Genomic DNA, 19390 nt, shown 5'->3' with positions numbered 1-19390 from the left:
GATTGTATCTCCTAAACAGCAACTGGCTTAGTGAAGATCTTTTTTGATTAGTATCCTTCTTAACACAGAAGGTAAGAAGGTCTTTTCCATCCACTTGCTTTGACTATAAGACTAGGCTCTTTGTGTCTAGGTTTCCAAACACCATTCCTTCAGGGCTGAAGAGAAATTTGATATTCAAAGCTTGCAGTATTTCCTCCAGTTCTGTAGAACTGGAGTAAGCACTTCCAGACAAAAGTCTGTGATTAAAACAAAACACATTCTTCTTTATGAATGAAGAGTTAATTTTCTGTGAAATACCAAGATTAGCTTTTTTGCTTGCTTTATTCGGAATCATGATATGTTTCATACAGTGTAATAATGTTTTTTTGTTCTCACTAATTTGTGAAATGCTTGTTTAGGGTGTGTGCATGTGTTCTTGGTAAGCACTTAATAAACTAGATTGATCTTTTTGGCAAAGGCTGCATTGTGTAGAACAAATTAAACCTGAAATAACAGTTGTTTCAGATTATTTTTCTGAAAGCGTAATTGCATATATTCTTCTTCCTACTGGCTGCTGAAATGGGTTTCCCGATAATGTTTTATTATTCTGGTTTATTTCAACAATACATATATAGTAGTTTTGTTTCCATTCCACTGACAAACCTAGAGCCTCCAGTGGTAATTCTTCACCAGCAATTTTTTATAATTGTAATAACCATGGAACTTTGTGAAATATAGTGGAAGTATTTTCCCAAAGTTTATGTGCTATAAATAAAATCCCAATTTTCTTTTTTCCACAGAATCATTTATGGGTTTTTTTTCCAGGAAAAAGGGAGTGCAAATAGATATTTTTAAAACTGCTTATCTGTTAGAACATTTCTGAATACTTTAATATCTTATTTTATATGAGTTTATATGAGCGTTTATATGGCTCTTGTTTCTTTTTTAATCTCCATCAGTTCTAAGAATTTGGACATATGCTAAAATGCTAATTAAGGCACTTGAACATATTTAACAGAGTGCTTATGTCCTATTTTAGCTGTGTGTGTCAGGGGTAAATTGAATTAAACCACTATGTTGCCATCCTGAAAGGGATTTAGGAGTCTAATGGTCCATCATGTGCTCCTCTTTACCTACAGCTGATAGCTGTGGAGCCATGATTGTAGTCCAAGGAGCAGCATTACTGAGGCCCCTTCATAGACTGGGTCACCTCATGTGACTTAAGGCATAGTCTTGTCTCCAGGCTTATCTTTGAGCATTTTTCAGAATGCTTTATAGGCACTTGTGAACTTAAGGTGTCAGTTTTTTGGGTGTTTTTAGGAAATAAAGTACCATTTAACCATCAGGTCAAAAAGATTTTGTCTGAATCAGAAACCTAAGCTTTTGCTCTTGTGTTGTATCTCTGCAGCAATGCTGACGGACTATTAACTGATACTGGTCTTCGTATCTTTACTGGGATCAGATTCTGGCACAGTGATTTTATTATCATCTCTTTATACTCAGACAAAAAGAAAAAAGTTAACATTGTAGTTAATAAATATTTAATCTTTCTCTTTTTGAAAATGATGTCATGTAAGTGGCTATGAAAAGAGATCAAAACTTTTAAAACAGTGTCTTGTAGGTGTCTCCCAAAGGAGGCAAACAATACAAGCTTGCATTACACAAGCAAAAAGGCGATTCTAGCCCAAGCCTTTCCTTTCTGCCTTTCCTTCATCTTTTCTGGTTCTATGTTGGTGTGTTTTTATGCAAAACCAAGCATCTTTTGTGTTCAGGGAAAGGAGAAATAGAAGCATCTGAGTTTGTTAACAGATTTGACAAACTGTGGCAGCAAAAGCTATCTTTTTTATATTTTGGCATGAGCAGTCACCCTTTTATTGGGCCATTAATGCTATTTCAGAGCCTCACGCTGTATCCACAAGCAATAATTTAGCAGTTGTTTATCAGGAGCTTTCATAAAGCTCTGAATAGTATTATAACATTCAGTAACACTAACAACAGCATTTCAGAATCCATGCCAGTTTACGCAGGATATCTGTGAACGTAGTTGTTCGGGGATGCATGACCCACATAACCTATAAATGTGATTGGAATTTACAGTGCTGGCATAGGTTGATGGATAGCAGATTAGAGCCCTGATTAACCATGTGATTCACAGGCTGGGAATATATTGTCCTAAGAAAGATTCATTAGATGAAATCAGAATTTCAAGTGGTCAGATGAAATTCAAGCACTCTGTTTGCTTTCCTTCCCCCTTTACCCCCCTTGTGTTTTTCTTTTTAGGTTGCCCTCTTACTCGTTTATTTATTTATTTTATTTTATTTCCAGAGCTGGAAAATACTACTTTGATGAATCTGTTCCTCACCCTAAAGCTGTCTGTCTGTTGTTCATCAGAAAGCAGGTCGCAGTTCAGTGAGCAGAAGAAAAGATTTTAATAGAAGCTGTGCCAAGGGCTGTAATGCATCATTTTAGGGCCCTAATTACACTACAATGACAAATATCAATGGTGACAACAGCAATAACCTACATCCTTTAATGGCTATGCTGGAAGAGGAGTTTGGGCACTGTGCCATCGGATTAGACTTGGTTTCAAAACATAGGCCATTAGAAGAGTGTGTGTCCACAGCATTATTGGCTGATAACTGAAGCCCAGTGGAAGGGCCTGTAAATAAATGAAGCCTCTCTAAAGCCTGGTCCCATGGGACAAAAGAGGTAAAATTAGATGACTGTGAAAGCAGCCATGTTTCCGAGGCAACTTTGGCTTTCCATGTGAGGAACTGGATGCCTGATTTTATGAAATCATACTTTTTCCTTCTCCTGGCATTTACACTGATTGTGAAAAACCCATTGACCTGATGCCTAGCAGATAAAAAGAAATCCTAAACTGTTGTTCAAATGTAGGGTTTTAAAAATGCGTGTGAGTGTAGAAATACAGAGTTGTGCTTTACCTTGTGACAGAGTCTGTACCTTAGGCAAAGAAGAATGAGTTTCCAGGCTTCCTCCAGGGATACTAGGAATAGGTCTACTGAGACGCTAACCTATGGCATCAGTACCTACACCTTCAAGCTTCAGGGCAGCATTGCAAGAAACCCACTCAACTAGCTTCTGGCAGCTAACTCCTTTCTCTTGTATGTTTTGTGGAAGACAGTCAAGCCTGCGGCTGTGGCATTATCTCCTGCAGTTAGTTGGAGAAACAGTTGCAGTGTTGAGACAGAGTGTACTTCATATTTACTGTGTGAAAGTGTCTGTTTTGAGACTTTCCTTGGTACAGAATGTGTACCTATCTTGTGTCCATACACAGTGTTTTCCTTCATGCCGTCGGACTGCCTGTGGTCTCCAAAGGTAGGCACTCCATGCCTCAGTCATGCTGTGTCTCTGCAGTCTGCTGCTGCTCAGCTGGGCTGTTTCCTTGCTGCTTGAGTGTGGAAGATGATAAAAGGTAACTTTATTCACAACCATGCAACTGGGGATGCTCTTTGTTAGGGAAAGTAAAGACTTTTAATAAGGGAAAAAATGCAAACACTTTAGTATAGTAAGGGCTTTTTGGCTTTGTTGTGACTGGTCTAGCATAGAAGTGCTGCTGGGGAATGTTTAGACATCACTTGAAGCTGTTTTAGCTCTTTCTTCTCCATAGGCTGAGCTGGATGCTTTCTCCATCAGCTCACTTCCCTGTATACAGCATGAAAGGAGTTGTTGTTCTGCACTCCGGTGGGATTGATACCAAGAGATTATTGCAGTCGTGTAGCTGTTCATATTCAGTCACCTGTTTTCAGTTACTTACAACTTTTTGGAAAACTCTTTTTAGCTGAACGTTTCCCAGGTTCAGAATCTGCCAGAGGTGGATTTTTTTATAAATACTGAGCAAATATGTTTCAGCCACTTTTTGGCCAGAAGAGCAGTAGAAGAGAGACACTTCTGTTGGGGAGGGGGGAGAGAAGTGATCAAAAGAGAAACATCATAATTGAAATAACTTGAAATATCTATGGTTGAGTACCTTACTTGAGAAGAAATGCCTCAAAGTGAATAGAATAAAATTATTTTTGTTGACTAAGCTGTATCCTAGCTGAACGGTAATTTACAGGTTTGATGGGGAAACCAGTGAAGTTTTATAGCCTGTGTTACCCAGGAGGTCAGATAAGACAGTTGTAACAGTCCTTTCTGGCCTTAAAATCTATGAATCAACAAGCCTTTTAAAATTAGATGCTGAGCTCCTGCATGGCACTTTGAGCTGGTTTTGTTCTCAGTTCCTTAGCAGTGCACTAAAGGTATCCAGCTGAGGTAGAAGAGTGGTTTTCCAAAGGCTACTCCCTAGAGCTATGCAGGGGAAGGTTGTGACAGGCCCTTTAAAGATGGAGAGGAGTTGTTTTGCATCAGAAGAAAGCACAATGTGCCTTTTTTTTTATGAAGGCACATATGTGTGTTAAACGGCAGGTGAGGCTGGCCTCAGCTTATGTCAGGACAGGGGCCCTTTGGAATTTTGTGCTCATGTGGAAAAGCCTTGAAGAATAAAATGTGTAGTTTTCTCTCTGGCTTTAAGGCACTCAGGAGATTTCTCCAAAAAAAAATAGCAGTGTGGCTGGAACCCAAAATTTGGAAATTACTTGATTAATGGTGCTGGAACCACTAAGAACAGGTACTTTACAGCTGTGCCTTGTACTACAATCAAATACTGTTTCTCAAGTAATGCTGTATTGGATTGTACAGCCTTTCTGGCTGAAGCTTAGCTGCACACAACTTGTCACTCCCTGTGCTGCCTGTGTAACAAGCAGTTAATAAATTTCCTTGTCAACTAATGTAGTGGATGCTGTCTGCTTAAAGGAATATTTAAGTTTTACAGTGTGGGATATCTGATTTTATAGGTGCATTTGAAATTTGTGGATAATTTAGCTTTTTGCTGAACAGAACATATTCTGAAGTGTCCTATAAGATACCTATGTTGCTGAATAAATAGAAAAGATGTAGTAGACAAATACAAAAAAATTATTAAAAGGCATAAATTTAATGAGACAAGGACTTGCATAAACAGTGAAGACCAGTGAGGAGATACAAGGACAGTTTAACACAGAAATTGCTATATAAATGGCATATGGGAATCTAGATGGATTTCAGAGAAATGAAGTTGCATTGCAAAATAGTGTGTATTAACTTGTATGTATCACCCAGTATGCACAAGGGGGCAGAGTTAGTTTCACATGTACTCTTACCTCTTGCAAACCATGTCTGCTGGTTATGTAGCTAACTGTAATATTCCTTGAACCCAGATTTATTTCATATGAACTTCTGACTTTTTGCTGCTACTTCTGAGCCTTTCTGATCTATAGATTCTTTTCTAAGTGTTTGCCATTTAAAAGACAGCATACCAAAAAGGCTGGAAGGTTTGCTGTTAAAAGAAGGAAGGCTAAATTGCATGGTAGTATGTCTTTATCACATGATTTATGACTTTGTGAGAGGAAAAGCGTTCTGTCCTATCGTAAATGAGGAACTGATCCTGGTTAGAATTTATTGTAAGAAAGTTATGATTTATTGTAGGAAAGTCTGTGTGGCTTTAAATACTCTGCTTCTGGAGCTGTAATTCTTGTGTTATCTAGCCAAATCTCCTCTGTCTCTATTGAGATTTTCATATTAAATACACAGAATAAGAATTGATCTCTGGTATGAAAATAAAATATTGTATATTATTAATTTGTGATTACAGTTGCCACACGAAAGTAACTATTACTAACCAGTAGAATAGACAACAGCAGAAGTGTGTTACAAGACTGCAGTATTCCTTTCTGAAATACATGGTCAAATGATTATCAGTAAGGTTGTATATTACAAGCCTAATGTTCCCATGATATGCACTGTTACAAATAAATGGTGTATTTGTTCCCTTTGCTTACAGTGGCATTGCTATAATTTGAAATGATCCTTCCTTTTGCATCGTAGGAGAGAGTTCAGTTTGATACACAGAATTTTGTTACCTTTTTTGTTACATCTCCTGAAGATTTTGTTCTTTAAATTCCTGTGATTGTGTAATCAAAATTAACTACTCTTTTTTATCAGTTCTAAACAGTGGATTTTTTTAGGATAAGGTTTTAGCCAGAAATTACTAGCCTCCTAAGTATTTTTGAATCTGTGTGCAAACACTTTTGTTATTTTGAGAATATTTCTTGGCCAGAGGATGGCCAGAGTTGAAAAAAACCAAGCAAATGTCTCTTTAGGGTTCATGGGTGACAGTCTCATTTGAGAATTTATGTAATTGAACTTTGTTTTTCTTGTGGCTTTCAGGCAGAAATTGTCAAGAGGCTGAATGCTATATGTGCACAAGTCATTCCCTTCCTGTCCCAAGAGGTAGGTAGTCATTTGTACTGCTTTTGATCTAAACGATTGCCTCATCATATCTCTTACAAAAGTGGGACTTTGTGTTGAGACTGTTTCCTTATGAATCTCTTGGCACTTGTAGATGACTTTCCACTGTGCTGTTATCACTGTAACTTCATTATCTTCTTCAAGCCTATTGTAATACCATTTAAATATATTTATGAAATGGAATGTGTTGTAATGTCAAAGCAAAACTACAGTTTAAATATTTTTCTTTAATGTATGATGTAGTTTATCTTGAAATTATGATTTTGTGGGTCTCAAAAGACAGCTTGCAAAAAATGCTAGAAAGGCATAATTTGTGCTACATCCTTGGCAATGAACATTAAAGTTGGGCAGAAACTTCTGTTTTGGTACATGAATAGTGGTGTTCAACACAGCAGGCATAGAAACACAGCTTTTATTTTGCCTTTTTTCTCTCTGCATCCCAGATTACTTACTACCTTAAATCTTTCTATGTTTTTGTGTATTTGGGGAATATAAACAGAAAATTGAAACTCACTGTGAGCTAATTTCCCTAAGCATTAATTTTCTCCAAATTATGATTTGCTGGTATTATTGTGAGTGCATTGTAGATAATTTAAGAGGCACTGGGATTTGGGGGAGTTGACGGGAGCTAATGAGGGAGCTTCCGAGCAACGGGTGTGTGTGAAGTAAAAAAGAAGTGTGGTTCGTGAAAAGAAGCCACAGGTGCATAATGGCTTCCCTTGTTCACCCCTCTGAAGGAAAGGGACTGGAGGCTGGGGTCTGTTTGCACAGGTTAGTGTTCATCAATTTAGCACATGGTTTCATTTCAATACAATATGTGAAGCTGTGAAGTCAAAACTGGAAGGTGTCTTCTTGTGTATTGCATGTGTAAAACGTCATGCCTGAGAACATGATGTGACTATTTCTCCTGGCTTTTCACTTGTTGCATAAAATGCCAGTGCTTTTCAAGAGAGCTGCTCAGCCGGCTACAAACAAGAGGCTGTGTGCTCCATGTTGCTGTTCAGTTAATGAGCTTCATGCGTGCCACATGTGTTTGTATCTGTGTGTGTTTGAAACGAGAATAATGCCATCAAAACTAGAAGTGTTTGTGAGTGCCACTGTACTCTGCTTACTAAGATGGATTTGTGGAAACTAAATGATATGTAATGTTCTAGCTTGATTGCTGGGGGACCAGAATTCAAGTCCTGCACAGATCTAAAACAAGTAGCTGTTTTGTACTTTGACTGCTTCAGAGTCTCTATAGGTGTAGTTACATGGTTTTATTTGCTGTGCAGGGATAGCATACCATATATAAACAGCAGGGAAGGATTGAGAAGGGAAACATAAAAACACTTTTCATGTGTCTTGACAGTGCAACTGACAGTGACAGTTTCTGTAATGGGCTTAGGAAAATCTTGATGGTTGTTTGACCTCTTCTAGTAAGAATACATAATTAAATCAGTCTATATTGGTATACGCTGATGTGTCAAAAGAGAACTGAGCTTCAGGTTTGAGTATCCTGCTAGTCTTGGTTTCCCTCTAATTTGTGTCTTTGAAAAGTGAATGTCTTAATGGATGTCTCTTTATTTCGTCATCTAGATTAATAGAGAATTGAGTTGCAGCATGCTTTTGCTGTTTGTGCATTTTGCATACAGTCTAATTGTGGAATAGTGGCTGAAAAATGTGATCAGGCTCCTTTATATTGTGCCTGAGGGAAAAATGAACAAAATACAGTGGTTGCATGCACTGATGGCAACATTATTGCCTCATAATAGCACCAGGTTAACTTGTCTTACTGCTTGTTAACTTTGTAAGGAATCAATGGCTTGTGATAACTCAGTTAGAAGTAAGAAATTTTGGGGAAAATCACTAGAGATCTTGTGAAAAGGATGTATTTATAATACATCACACTACTGTGTACTACTGTCTGCTTTGTTTAGCAGCAATCCAGTAAAGTATTCAGTAAAGTCTCCAGGTCTCAGTCAGTTTTACTGCGCTGTACATCATCTAAGCATATATTTAAAACAAAGTTTCTAACATGCCTAAATACACAGTCAACTGGTACCATGTTTTTACATTTATTCCAGTTTAGGCAGACTGTAAAATACAGCACCAAGAAATACAAACTTCCCATTTTCATAGGAAAGCGTGATTCTGTGGTCAAGACACGAGATGGACCTCAGGGGTGATGTGTATTCGATTTCTGCTGTGGCTTTGGGCTTCCTGTGTTGCAACAGTCATTTTGCACCTCTGTGTGATATTGTGAGATACCAGCGTGCTCAAAGTAGTTCCTATTGCATAAGATAAAAGGGGTGCCTGCAAGGGTCTAGACTATAGTCACGCAGTTAGTTTTGATCTGCTGCAGTTGGTATAGATAGTTGAATGTCCCCGTGCTTGAATGACCTAGACAGGTCAGTGCAATTATTTTGTGTCTATAGCCATAGACAGTGCCTCTGCTAATTTATACTTTTCAACTGAATTTACCAGCTTCAGCAGAGTATGTAGCTTTCAAGTTGGGGCTGATTACTGTATGTGTGGCTGGTTGCAACTGTGGCTATCATTGTGGGCTAAGTGCTGAATGACCTCAAGTGCTGGATAGTGGCATTTCTTCAGTGTGTCTAGAGGTACTCATATATCACAATTACCTTCTTTTGAGCAAATGTTGACTGTGTTTATATTCATGAAGCACATGCGAGCTGGCCAGTGTACAGCAGATGCTGTAGTTGGGCCGACTTGGAGCTCAGCATTACTTGCAAAAGCTGCTTGAGAAGCCAGTATTGGTCCCTGTCAACTTACATGCCTCAATGTAAGCATTTTGTAAGGCTGAAGGAGGCTGTAAGAAACCTTGTTGGAAGGTTCACTTTCCCTTCCAACTGCCAGTGAACTAGCTAATAACAAGCTGAATGGGTTCTTTTTTAACAGGCATCTTCAGTTCCCTGTGCACATTAAGGTGGTCAAATATACTTACTAGCATAATGAAACGCCAAGCACTGGCATGCATACATGTAAACAAACATCAGAAAGATGTCTTCTCTTTTCAAACATTTTAATATCAGTTGATGGTTTTCCTTGTAGGAGATTGGTGTGGGCCATAATATGCTTGCTCTTCTTTGTGCATACTTTCCCTAGAGGCATTTCTAAAGCCCAGTAAATTTGAATGAGGAGGGTGAGATCCATTATATGGAAGGCAGACCAGGAGTTCTTACATACTGATCAGAAGGAAGTAGCTTTTGGTCTGAGATGTGAGGTTGAGAAAACAGAATTATTTGCCTCCATCTTAGACTTGCCCCAGACTAGAGCTAAACAGCAAGGAAACAAGGAAACTCTCAGAGATCTGTAATCCTTCTGGCAAGGAATGCATCTCATTAGCAATTTATGCATATATTGCTAATCATGTTCTTACATTTTTCTAAAGTAGTTATTATATCTTGTCCGAGTTACGGTGCCTGTGTGCAGTGACCCAACTTGTCCCTTCTAGCTTTTACAGTGTGTGCTGTACGCTGTGGTAAGTGTGTATTTGCTCTCCAATTCTCACTAGCGTTTTTGGCATGACCTTGTCTCATTATGTTGTCTCTAGATAGGGCTTCTAAGAAAGGCAGTGCTGCAGTTCTTAAGCAAGACCTGTACTTCCTCTAAACATATAATAGAACAACAAAATAATGTGAGTAAGGAATAGCAGAGGCTGCTTGCTTCTTTCAAGCAAATTGTTCAGGGAGTTTTGCTTTGAATGTTGGTGGTAGTCCTGAAGACAGTCTGTAATTAGGGGTTTTTAACACCAGTGTAACTGTGTTCGTGCCTGGGGGAATTTTGGCCAGTCAGTTGCTGTCAGCACAGTGCCCCTGTCATTGGGAGTTGTGGAGAGCTCTGACATGTTATAAAAATCCCGGGAATTTTCCACCATGCTGCACTGCCTGTGCATGAGCCGAGGCTAGGTGACAACTGTGTGGTGGGACAATGTGATGGTGAAAAAGCCTACATTCTTCTTGTGGTCTCTGTAGCTGTTGCTACCCACTGTGAGACTAAAAGAAGTGATTTTCCAGCACAAGGCAAGTGCAGACACACTGCTCATTACAGAAAGCAAACAGGGGAGAAGAAACAAGAAGTTAGAAAGGAGAAACAGTATTAGTCTGCATGGGGCAGGGTACTGAGCTCATTGCTCTGGCATGTTAAATGCAGTGCAAAATACTGTTTTCCCACAACTGAAAAAACCCCAGGTCTGTCATTTGCTTGTGTGCACAGAGGAAGGCTAGCATTAAATGTGTGTGAAAGTTGCAACCCTGTGTCTGTATTTGGTTGGGGAAAAAGTAACCCTTTTATGTTGTTGCTGTTTTTACTTGGCTGTAAATCACTACGTGATCACTTGATGGACAGGCCGATGTGTACTGCTTGGTTTTAACATAATGCTGCTTGTTGCTGGTGTGCTGGCCCAGGAGGGTGTTCAGGCACATGGCAGGTATTGGAACCATCCATCCTTGGGTACCCATTCGGGCTGGGCCAGCCATCTGCTCAGTGGGCCCCTGGGCTCCCTGCCCCTCACCTTGATTTTGGGTTGCTGTGGGTCCCTGCGCCCAGATGGACTCCTTCTCTACATCTAGAGATCCACACCCATTCCTAGAGCTGTGGCTGGTAACCTGGAGCCCCCAGTTTCAGAAGGGCTGTGAGCAGACAGCTCTTCAAACCCTGCATGGCCTGTTCAAACCCTTCATGGGCTTTCCTGGGCCTTTTTTCACTCAAGTGTGTGGTTTGTGTCTGTAACTTGAAGTAGCCCCAGGATCACTTGGGTCATGCCCCCCATTGGGGTTTTGAGAGTTGAGGGGGAGCCTGCTCAGTTGCTGCAATGAGCTGGAAGTGATGGGGAGGCTAATTACAGACCATCTATTTTGAGCCTTTTGCATATGACCCCACTGAAGATTAAATCAATGTTAAAGCAGCTAGCAATAGGAGAGTTTTAATTGTCTCTACTGTACCTAATTTAAGTTCAGTGTTACTAGGCCCTTGGGTTTTCTCCTCTCTGTGAAGTCTTGATCCCAAACCTATTAGTATCAATGAAAGATGGATTGTGTGGCTGCTCCAGCAGAAATCTGAAAGTGAGGTTTTGGTACTCCATGCCTTCGCCTTCTCTTCCTCTCGCCTAAGAATGAAATAACATTTTTCCCAAATTCTTCTGAGAGCTATTCTTTATGTGTTTGCTGTAAGGGAACAGAAAACACTCTAGCTCTTTTGGAGTTGACTTATTTTTCAAATCCTGGATGCAAATTGAAGTAATTTCTACAATGATTTTGATAAGCTTAGGCCAGTTTTTGTAGTGCCTTAGAAGTTTTTTCTTCTCCTGGGAACAGGATTTAAGTGAATTGGTGTTGGAATAGAACACTCATATATGCAAGAACTTTCTTTACCTCATTGTGAAAAGCATTGCCTGTGAAATGGTAAGAAAGAAGACTAAACTTCTCTGTAAATGCTTCTATTAAAAAGTACATATTTTAAAAACTCTTCTTTGTTCTTTTGGGGTTTTTATAATGACTTGATGAAAAATTCCGTGACCCATTTTTGGTGTGAATGACCTCCTCCAGAAAATAGTGCTGTAATTTTTATAATCACTCTGTTGACATAAGAGTCATGGGTCACCAGATTTTCAGCTATATAATCAATGAAAACTGTACCTGTTCTTAACAAGTGATGACCTGGAGCTGATAACACGTTGCCAGGAACTTGGTGCTTGAATATTATAATTTTCTTTTTTTCTGGTATCTGTGGTAGAGATACACTGGATTTTTAATTTTTTCTTCTTAAATACCAAGAATATGTTTACTCATGTTCAACCTGCTTTTTAGTCTTTACATTGTCTTCTTGTAAGTGGGAGATTGGATTTATATTGGCACTGTAGTTTTACAAAACTCTAAATGGGACTGCTGTGATTCTGTTTGCAGCTACAAAGTAGCAGTATTCTACTTGGTCTCTAGTCATTTCCTTCATGTAATTCTTCTTCGCTTAAAAAAAAACCAACTATTTTCTTCCTTCCAGGAGTTTTTCTGAATTACCACCTTCATTCTTTGCATTTATCTGTTCTTCATAATCAGAATTTTTTACAGTGTCCCTGTTTAGGAATGGCACTCCCCAGTTTAGTGTTTCCACTAAAAAGAAAACCATGCAGCCACTTCCCCCACCACCTTCCTCTGCGGGAGAAAAAAGGCAGAGATTATGGGTTGAGATAAGAACAATTTACTGGAATGAGATAAGAAAACAGACAGTAACAGCAACAATGCTAATAACAAAAATGTACAAGGAGAGACTGATTTTCCAAGCAAAATTGTTCACCAAGCCCAGGGCCAAGTACCAATGAAAGACAGACCCTCCAGCTACCATGCTTTCCTGGACCAAAAGCTATTTCTTCCAGAACGCCCAAGAGTCCCTCAGTTGTGCCCTGAAGCAATGAGGTGAGGTGTTATAAAATAGCCCAGACACGCCCACACCTCATGGCTGCTGTGTAAAAATTAACTCTGTACTGGCCAAAACCGGGACATACTGTTATGGATGGATTTTTAGGTTTGTTTTTCCTTGCCCTGAGAGCTTTTATGCGAGAGGGCTTGTAAGTGAAAATATCATTTTTGTTTGTGTGTTGCACTGAGAATTGTGAAATCTGAGTCTGCCAAGCAGCACCTTTTTTTACAGGCCCCCCACACAGTGGGGCTTAGGGTGCTCCCATTGGGGAGTCTGGATGCTCTTCACCTCACTCTTGTGTTGGAGGTGGTCTTGAGGATTTGGGTCCTCATTTTATGCATCTTCTTACTTCTGATAAGGATGCACAGGAGGAGTTGCTGTACAGGATGGCCTGTACCTTGGCTCCATTCTGCCCATACGCACAGCCATGGAAGGGCTAACTTGAATCTTTAAAGGGACCTTCTCAACCTTTTCCTTAAACTTTGTGCCAAAAAACATCTAGATGTTGGTTTCGATACAAAGCTGGTGTTTCATTGTTACAGTTTTAGCACCTCTCCAAATCAAGACCTCCTTCCTTTCTCTGTTCGACCTGTAGCTGTAAATCAAAGATGTCTCACTCTCAGTGCAGATCACACAACCTACTTGCAGTTCTCTATGACCCTTCCTTGCACCTATTTGTTCTGTGTCATCCTGATTGTATGAGGTTGCCTGTGAAGATTAATTTGCCTCTGGTGGAGGTCTGAGCAGGCATGAATCTGGTTGCAAGATGAGAACCTTATTTTGTTTGTAGTTGATGTTTTCAAATAAATACCAGTCAGTTTTCAACATACAGTAATTCTGAATTTACTGCAGGAATACAGTATCACTCAAACTGAGATAATACAACTACTGGAGCTTGTAAACTGTGTTGTTAATTATACCATGTGTTTTTGATGGACTTTTTAAAGCTATTAAAATTTACATATTGGGGATTGAAATAATTAGTTCTTTTTCACGTGTTTGACAGATTTGTGAATGTCATTTTAAATTTCTTTGTCATGGTTGAGCTGCTTTGAAATGTACCTAGGAGGAGAATCTGTATATCAGTGATGTGGGTGCCATGTGCTTGTTGAAAATATATACCTTTCTTTTCAGAATACTGGGTGGGGTTTATTCATAAAGTTTCCGTGGTTGTAAGGAAAGTGGCTTACATTTGAAGATGGCATTTAAGTTCAAAAGCACATTGTGCTGATGAGCATTTTCCCATTTAGCCAGGTTGTAAAAGAGCTCTTCGGGAAGCAGAGGTGTAATTCCTAGCATGTAATGGCATAAAAATAAAAATCCTCCTCTTGCCTATATATTTTTGCAGATCAACACACAATGTGACTGTCTATTAGAGAATACTTATTTAGATCCTGCATGTGTTAGAAAAGCAAATAAAAACAATAAAAGAAAGAAACTGTGCTTAAGAATTTAGAAACAAATAATTTTATTCTGTTTCTGATCTTCATTTATAGCACCAGCAACAAGTGGTGCAGGCTGTGGAGCGTGCCAAACAAGTGACCATGGCAGAACTGAACGCAATCATTGGGGTATGTGGTCTTTCCATTTTAGCCCTGGTAGTGTTTGTAAATAGCTTTTCTTTTTCTTTCTCTCTTGCATGAACTCATTTCCATCAGGTGGGCAAAAGTTGTGGGCAGTGGTGAAGTTCAGTAGCTTGATCTTCATAAAAGCTGGTTACTACCTGAAGACTTTTGCTTGCACTGTGCCAAGAAGACTAAAGGGGTAATTAATGTCTGTGTTGTATCTATTTCCCAAAGCAGGTTCTGTATTTGTTTTTCCTTTTTTTCCTCTTTTAATGTTCTATTTGAGGAACATTGTTTCCTTTGCATACCACGTGCCAGTCTGCTTCTGCAGCCACGGTAACAGGTAGCCTTGATATGATACACTGTTTTGCCCATCCCTGCTGCCCACATATTTTTCTGTGTGTTGGTTCAAGACTCTGAACATTCATCACACTTTTTGTTTTTACATTAAAAAATAGCTGTTACTTTAAAAAACAAAAAACCCCACCCAACCAACCAACCGAAACACCCCCACCAAAACCAAAAAACCCAAACATACAACCAAAATCGACAGCAGAACTACTTATCGCCACTGAGCTTATAGGTGTCCTGCTCTTAGTCATCTAAAAATACAGGTGCGTGGAGCCCCTCTTGTAAAACCTTTACTGCCAGTGGTATTAGCCCAGTACAGAGATTTTATAGGTGTGGGCAGCCAACAGTGTTTATATTTTATAACTGGAGAAGACAGGCATAACAACGAAACAAATGGCTGTTCACACTACATAAAAAAAAGGTGAGAAGTCATAGCTTAATAACACATTATTCTCTTGTATAATTATGCAGCTGGAGCAAGCAGTTGTTTAAGTTATTCTAATGAAGACACTACAACAGTACTTCCTATCTTTTGCGTCCTCCCAAATGCTTTTTCTTCTGCGTATAGATTATACATAAAAGTATTTTCCTTTTTTTTTATTCAGTGTATCAAACACACTTTGAAATGCTAATTATTCCATTTACTTTCATTAAAATTCAAATTGCTGAATGAAGATGTGGATAAGGGTCACTGAATAATCAATCTGAAGTGATGATATTGCTTCAATTATGCCTGTGTCTTTTAACAAGGAAATCAGGACTTTCTGATCATTTCTGACACTAGTTTAGAGCAGCGGTCTGATTGTAGCTTGTTTTTAATAGGCTGTTTCTAACTCTGTTTTGTATACCTCTGACCACAAGAAAGCACTGGCAGTCAATTAGAAATTATAAATGAAAAAGAGTAACCTTTGTTTCCTCTGAAGTGCCCGTTAGAAAGAAAGAGGTGAATCAGAGCGCATCGTGTAGAATCATGAATAACATTTGTTGTATGTCTTTTACGCTCCAGTGGGGAGAGTGGGAAATGAATAATTTCCCAATTAGTTTTCATTACCTAACCAAAAATATTGCCTTCTATTAACATTCTTTGCATAAAGTAAGTAGCTAAAGGTTGGCTTCTTTATGAAAGAAGCTTTTATATGTGTGTGTTGCATGTGCATTTGTAGCATGCGTTTATAGTTGCATGTATGGTTTTGTGTATACGTGCACACGCACATCCTTCACAGTCTACCTGTGCACATTTTTGCCATTCACCTTTGTTTGGATTAGAGAGACTGCAAAAAGCAATTTGAGTTCTACTAAAGAAAGCAAATGTGAAGTGTGTGATGTTAAAGATACTGGCTATCGCACTCATCATTTAAGTTTATCCTGCTTTCATGAACCACTAAACCACACAGAATAAAAACAAACAGATGAGACACTTGTCTGGGAGCCTGGCAGTAATTCTGTTGGTCTTCCCCCACCTGACAGAAGTAAATTTTCTTTTCTCTTCCTGTCTGAGTTTGTCTTTTCATGTCAGCTGAAATTCTATTGTCTCAAACTTCTCTAAACTATCAGACTTTTGGGTTTGTGCATTAAAGTTGGCCAGCCCTTGCCTCCCTGACAAGTCTGATTTTTACCTTGCTCTACTGCCTTTTTTCTCTCAGCTGTTTTATGTTGACTTAGGAAATACTGTGTGTTTCTCTTTAATTTTAGAAAAACAGGAGCAATATAGACTGAAGTTGGGTCTTCATTAGGTTTAAAGAGATGTAATCTCATGCAATCTTTTAGAGATTAATTTTTAAAAAATGGAATAAAAAGGAATGCAAGCTATCTAATAAGCTTAAGATCACGTTGTAAGAATATCCACAACAATGTTATGTTCGCACTTAGAGAGATTTAGAGTCTGAAAATGTAGTGTGGGGCTAGAAAAGGCTTATCATACTTTCTAAAGTGAATACTGATAAAAATAAAAAAAAGAACATAATTGGAAATCCTGATTATGTTATCTTACGTTATTTTTCTGTTTGGTAAGTCTGACAGGGTTTGTGTTCTTTTAACCCTGTGGTATTTTAAAAACTTCCAATGTTTGTTTAACCCATTGAACTATGTATCAGACAAAACCAGAAGCAGTATTTTGAGTTTCGGAAATAAAACTGCAGCTTAAGTTTCTCTGTGTTTTGTGGGCATTCTATTCAGTTCAGTTCACTCATGCTAAACTCCCTTGGTTCGAACAGAGCAGCTCTGGGTTTGATTTAAAAGTGCATGCTACCAGAATGGAGTGTGGCACAAGAAAAGAACTGAAGGTGCACAGATCATATCTCTCTTTGTGTTTCACATGTATATATTTTTGTATGAATGTGCTCTGATTTAATGGAATCTGATGAAGCACCTTTTAACTTTGCAATATTATTCTATCTTCATTGGTAAATGAACCAAATCACTGATCCGTGCAGTTTAAATGCAAAATACTGAAGTGAGCCCAGAACCCAGAGAGACTGCCTGTTCTCCTGACAATAAACTAGTTATGCTTAATGGAATGAAACACAGTTATAATGACTTCTTTCACAGGTCATGTTCAGTTTAAAACTGTTGATGGGCTCAAACAATCATTTATCATCTTCTGGAGAGATGCAGTGAGAAAAACTAAACCAAAACTGGGTGTATCATAAGCATGCTGCAGGAGGACTGTAAATCTGCAGGCATTCAGACTCTCTGATGTTTGCCGTGGACAGTGTGGTGCAGCATTCTTGCTCAGGGCAATCTGTAGTGCACATTCAGAGCTGCTTTCCAGGTTGGGTGTTCCAGGATGAGCAGTGTGATATATCTGGTTGATCTTGTCATGTGTCGTGCTGCCATGTTTTTGCATTAGAATCTGCAAGATCGCACTGTTGGAACAGCGTTCAAATTGTTGCCTTAAATCAGTAATATAATCTAATTAGGAATGATGTTTTCATTTCCTGTATTAATAAATTGAGTTGTCTAACTTTCTTAAAATGTTGGGGTTTGTTTTCTTTAATCCATTATACTATACAATTGGAACATGCTGTGTGAGTGTGGTTACATTTTAATAAGGGAACCAGGGAAGTAACTTGTAATATTTTAAGAATTTTATCTGTTTAAAATAGTCATTTTTCTACTACAGTTGGGTAGTAAGGCAGAAATGAAGGCCTGTGTGGCTGCTTATCACATGGAGAGAGATAAATGTACCAAAAACTTAAGAATGGTTATGTGATGGTGTTCAAAGAAAATGCAGTTTAGCACGAGAAATGCTGAACCTCAATTTTTAGCAGTGACATTTTAATGATAGGAAGTCTGCAAAATTATTTGCCATCAATTGTGAAGGCAATAACAAGCCTTGGTGGTTTTTCACACCCTCTGTGTTAAGTGCTTTCAGAATGACAGCGTAAACTGTGTTGGAGAACTCCAAGGAAGTAAAACTGATTAAAATGTTCATGCTTGAATGGTGCTGATGGAATAGTTCATTTGGACTTTCTCTACCTCCTGCAGCTCAAGCTGAAATATTAAAATTCAGTGAATTTAAATCTCTCTCCCCTCAGCTCAGGAAAAAAACATTACATTTTAATAGGTTTTAAACTCATAATTCATTGGTTTGGAGCAGCACTATTAAATCTATTTAAATATTACTTGTATTACTAAGGAAATGATTGAAATAATTCTTTTTCTTTACCATTCTATGCATCTGAGTGAAAAAAGAATGGCTTTGGTTTAATTTTTAAGCATTTTGTTTTATTATGCCACCTTTATTATCTTCTTTAAAAGTAAGCAAATGGCAGTTACTGGAAGAAAGGACTCCGTCTGTCTTGTCACATATAATTACTGTGCCAAAATGTTCCTTCTTAAATGCACCGTTTGTCACAATTTCTACCCTGTATTTGAGGCCAAGGTGCTTGTTTGACCCCTCTCAAAAGGTCCATAATTTTTGTTTGCTTTCAAGAGAGTGATTGTTTTACAGCTGTGGAGAACAACAGCTGTTTAGGAAATAGGCACGGAAGCTTTTGAAAGCAGTGTGGTGCAGATAAGTACACACAACTTGAAATAAGAATTGGCGTCAGTGCCTGCCATCATTGCCATGGTGCCTTGTCCAGGGCTGCAGATGCCAAATGCTGCTTAACATGCAGAGGCATCTCCTGCTTCTCTCTGATGGTAGCTTGTTTCTGGCTCCTGTGTGTACGGGTGCTGTGAGAAAGAGTGAGGGTTTTCTACTTGAACCAATACACACAGTTGGTATGGAAAAGTCATTCCTGGCCAGTGTGTGCATTCAGAAATGGTACTGTCAGTTAGAACAGGTGTGTTGTAGCATGGGGACAACAGTCTCTTGTCTCTCTAGCCCTTCTGTATTGCTCATTCAAAGGTGTGTTAAGCAGTGGTTGAAGCTTTAATTCTGTAAAACAAGTTGGTAGTCTGCTGTGTATTGTATACAGGTTGTTAAAGTGGGAAGGTGACAGCATAGGCTGATTTAATAGCTATGTGCTTCAAGTTGTGTTTATTTGTGTACCCTAAAGAAATGTTGAAAATTGTTCCCCATTTAATTACTCTTGTTTGCTGATATTATATTGAGTGGTGATATGGTCCTGCGAATATTTTGCCTAGTGCCTGAAATGATTTATAGAAGGAATTGTTGATATAGAAGGCTTCTGGGTGAGCACTTTTGATTTTCAGTTATTCACCTTAAGTCTGGCTAAGTTAAAGACATCCTGTTTTTTGGTTGCAAAGATCTGTTTTAGAGGAAT

General features: G+C 38.7%; 1 protein-coding gene across 4 annotated transcripts in view; it reads left to right on the top strand.

The window, feature by feature from the left end:
- TLE4 (TLE family member 4, transcriptional corepressor) overlaps positions 1–19390 on the top strand; it is a 98371-nt gene that overhangs the window by 24266 nt on the left and 54715 nt on the right. For 3 of the 4 annotated variants that reach the window (XM_039567284.1, XM_039567285.1, XM_039567283.1), the window contains exons 5-6: positions 6247–6309; positions 14241–14315. In XM_039567284.1, coding sequence (XP_039423218.1) covers positions 6247–6309; positions 14241–14315 — 138 coding nt within the window. The remainder of the gene's footprint in view (positions 1–6246; positions 6310–14240; positions 14316–19390) is intronic. The other variant, XM_039567286.1, reaches the window with a different exon arrangement.

Source organism: Corvus cornix, chromosome Z (assembly GCF_000738735.6).
Source record: "Corvus cornix cornix isolate S_Up_H32 chromosome Z, ASM73873v5, whole genome shotgun sequence".
Taxonomy (NCBI): Eukaryota; Metazoa; Chordata; class Aves; order Passeriformes; family Corvidae; genus Corvus; species Corvus cornix.
This window is presented reverse-complemented; position numbering and strand designations above follow the sequence as displayed.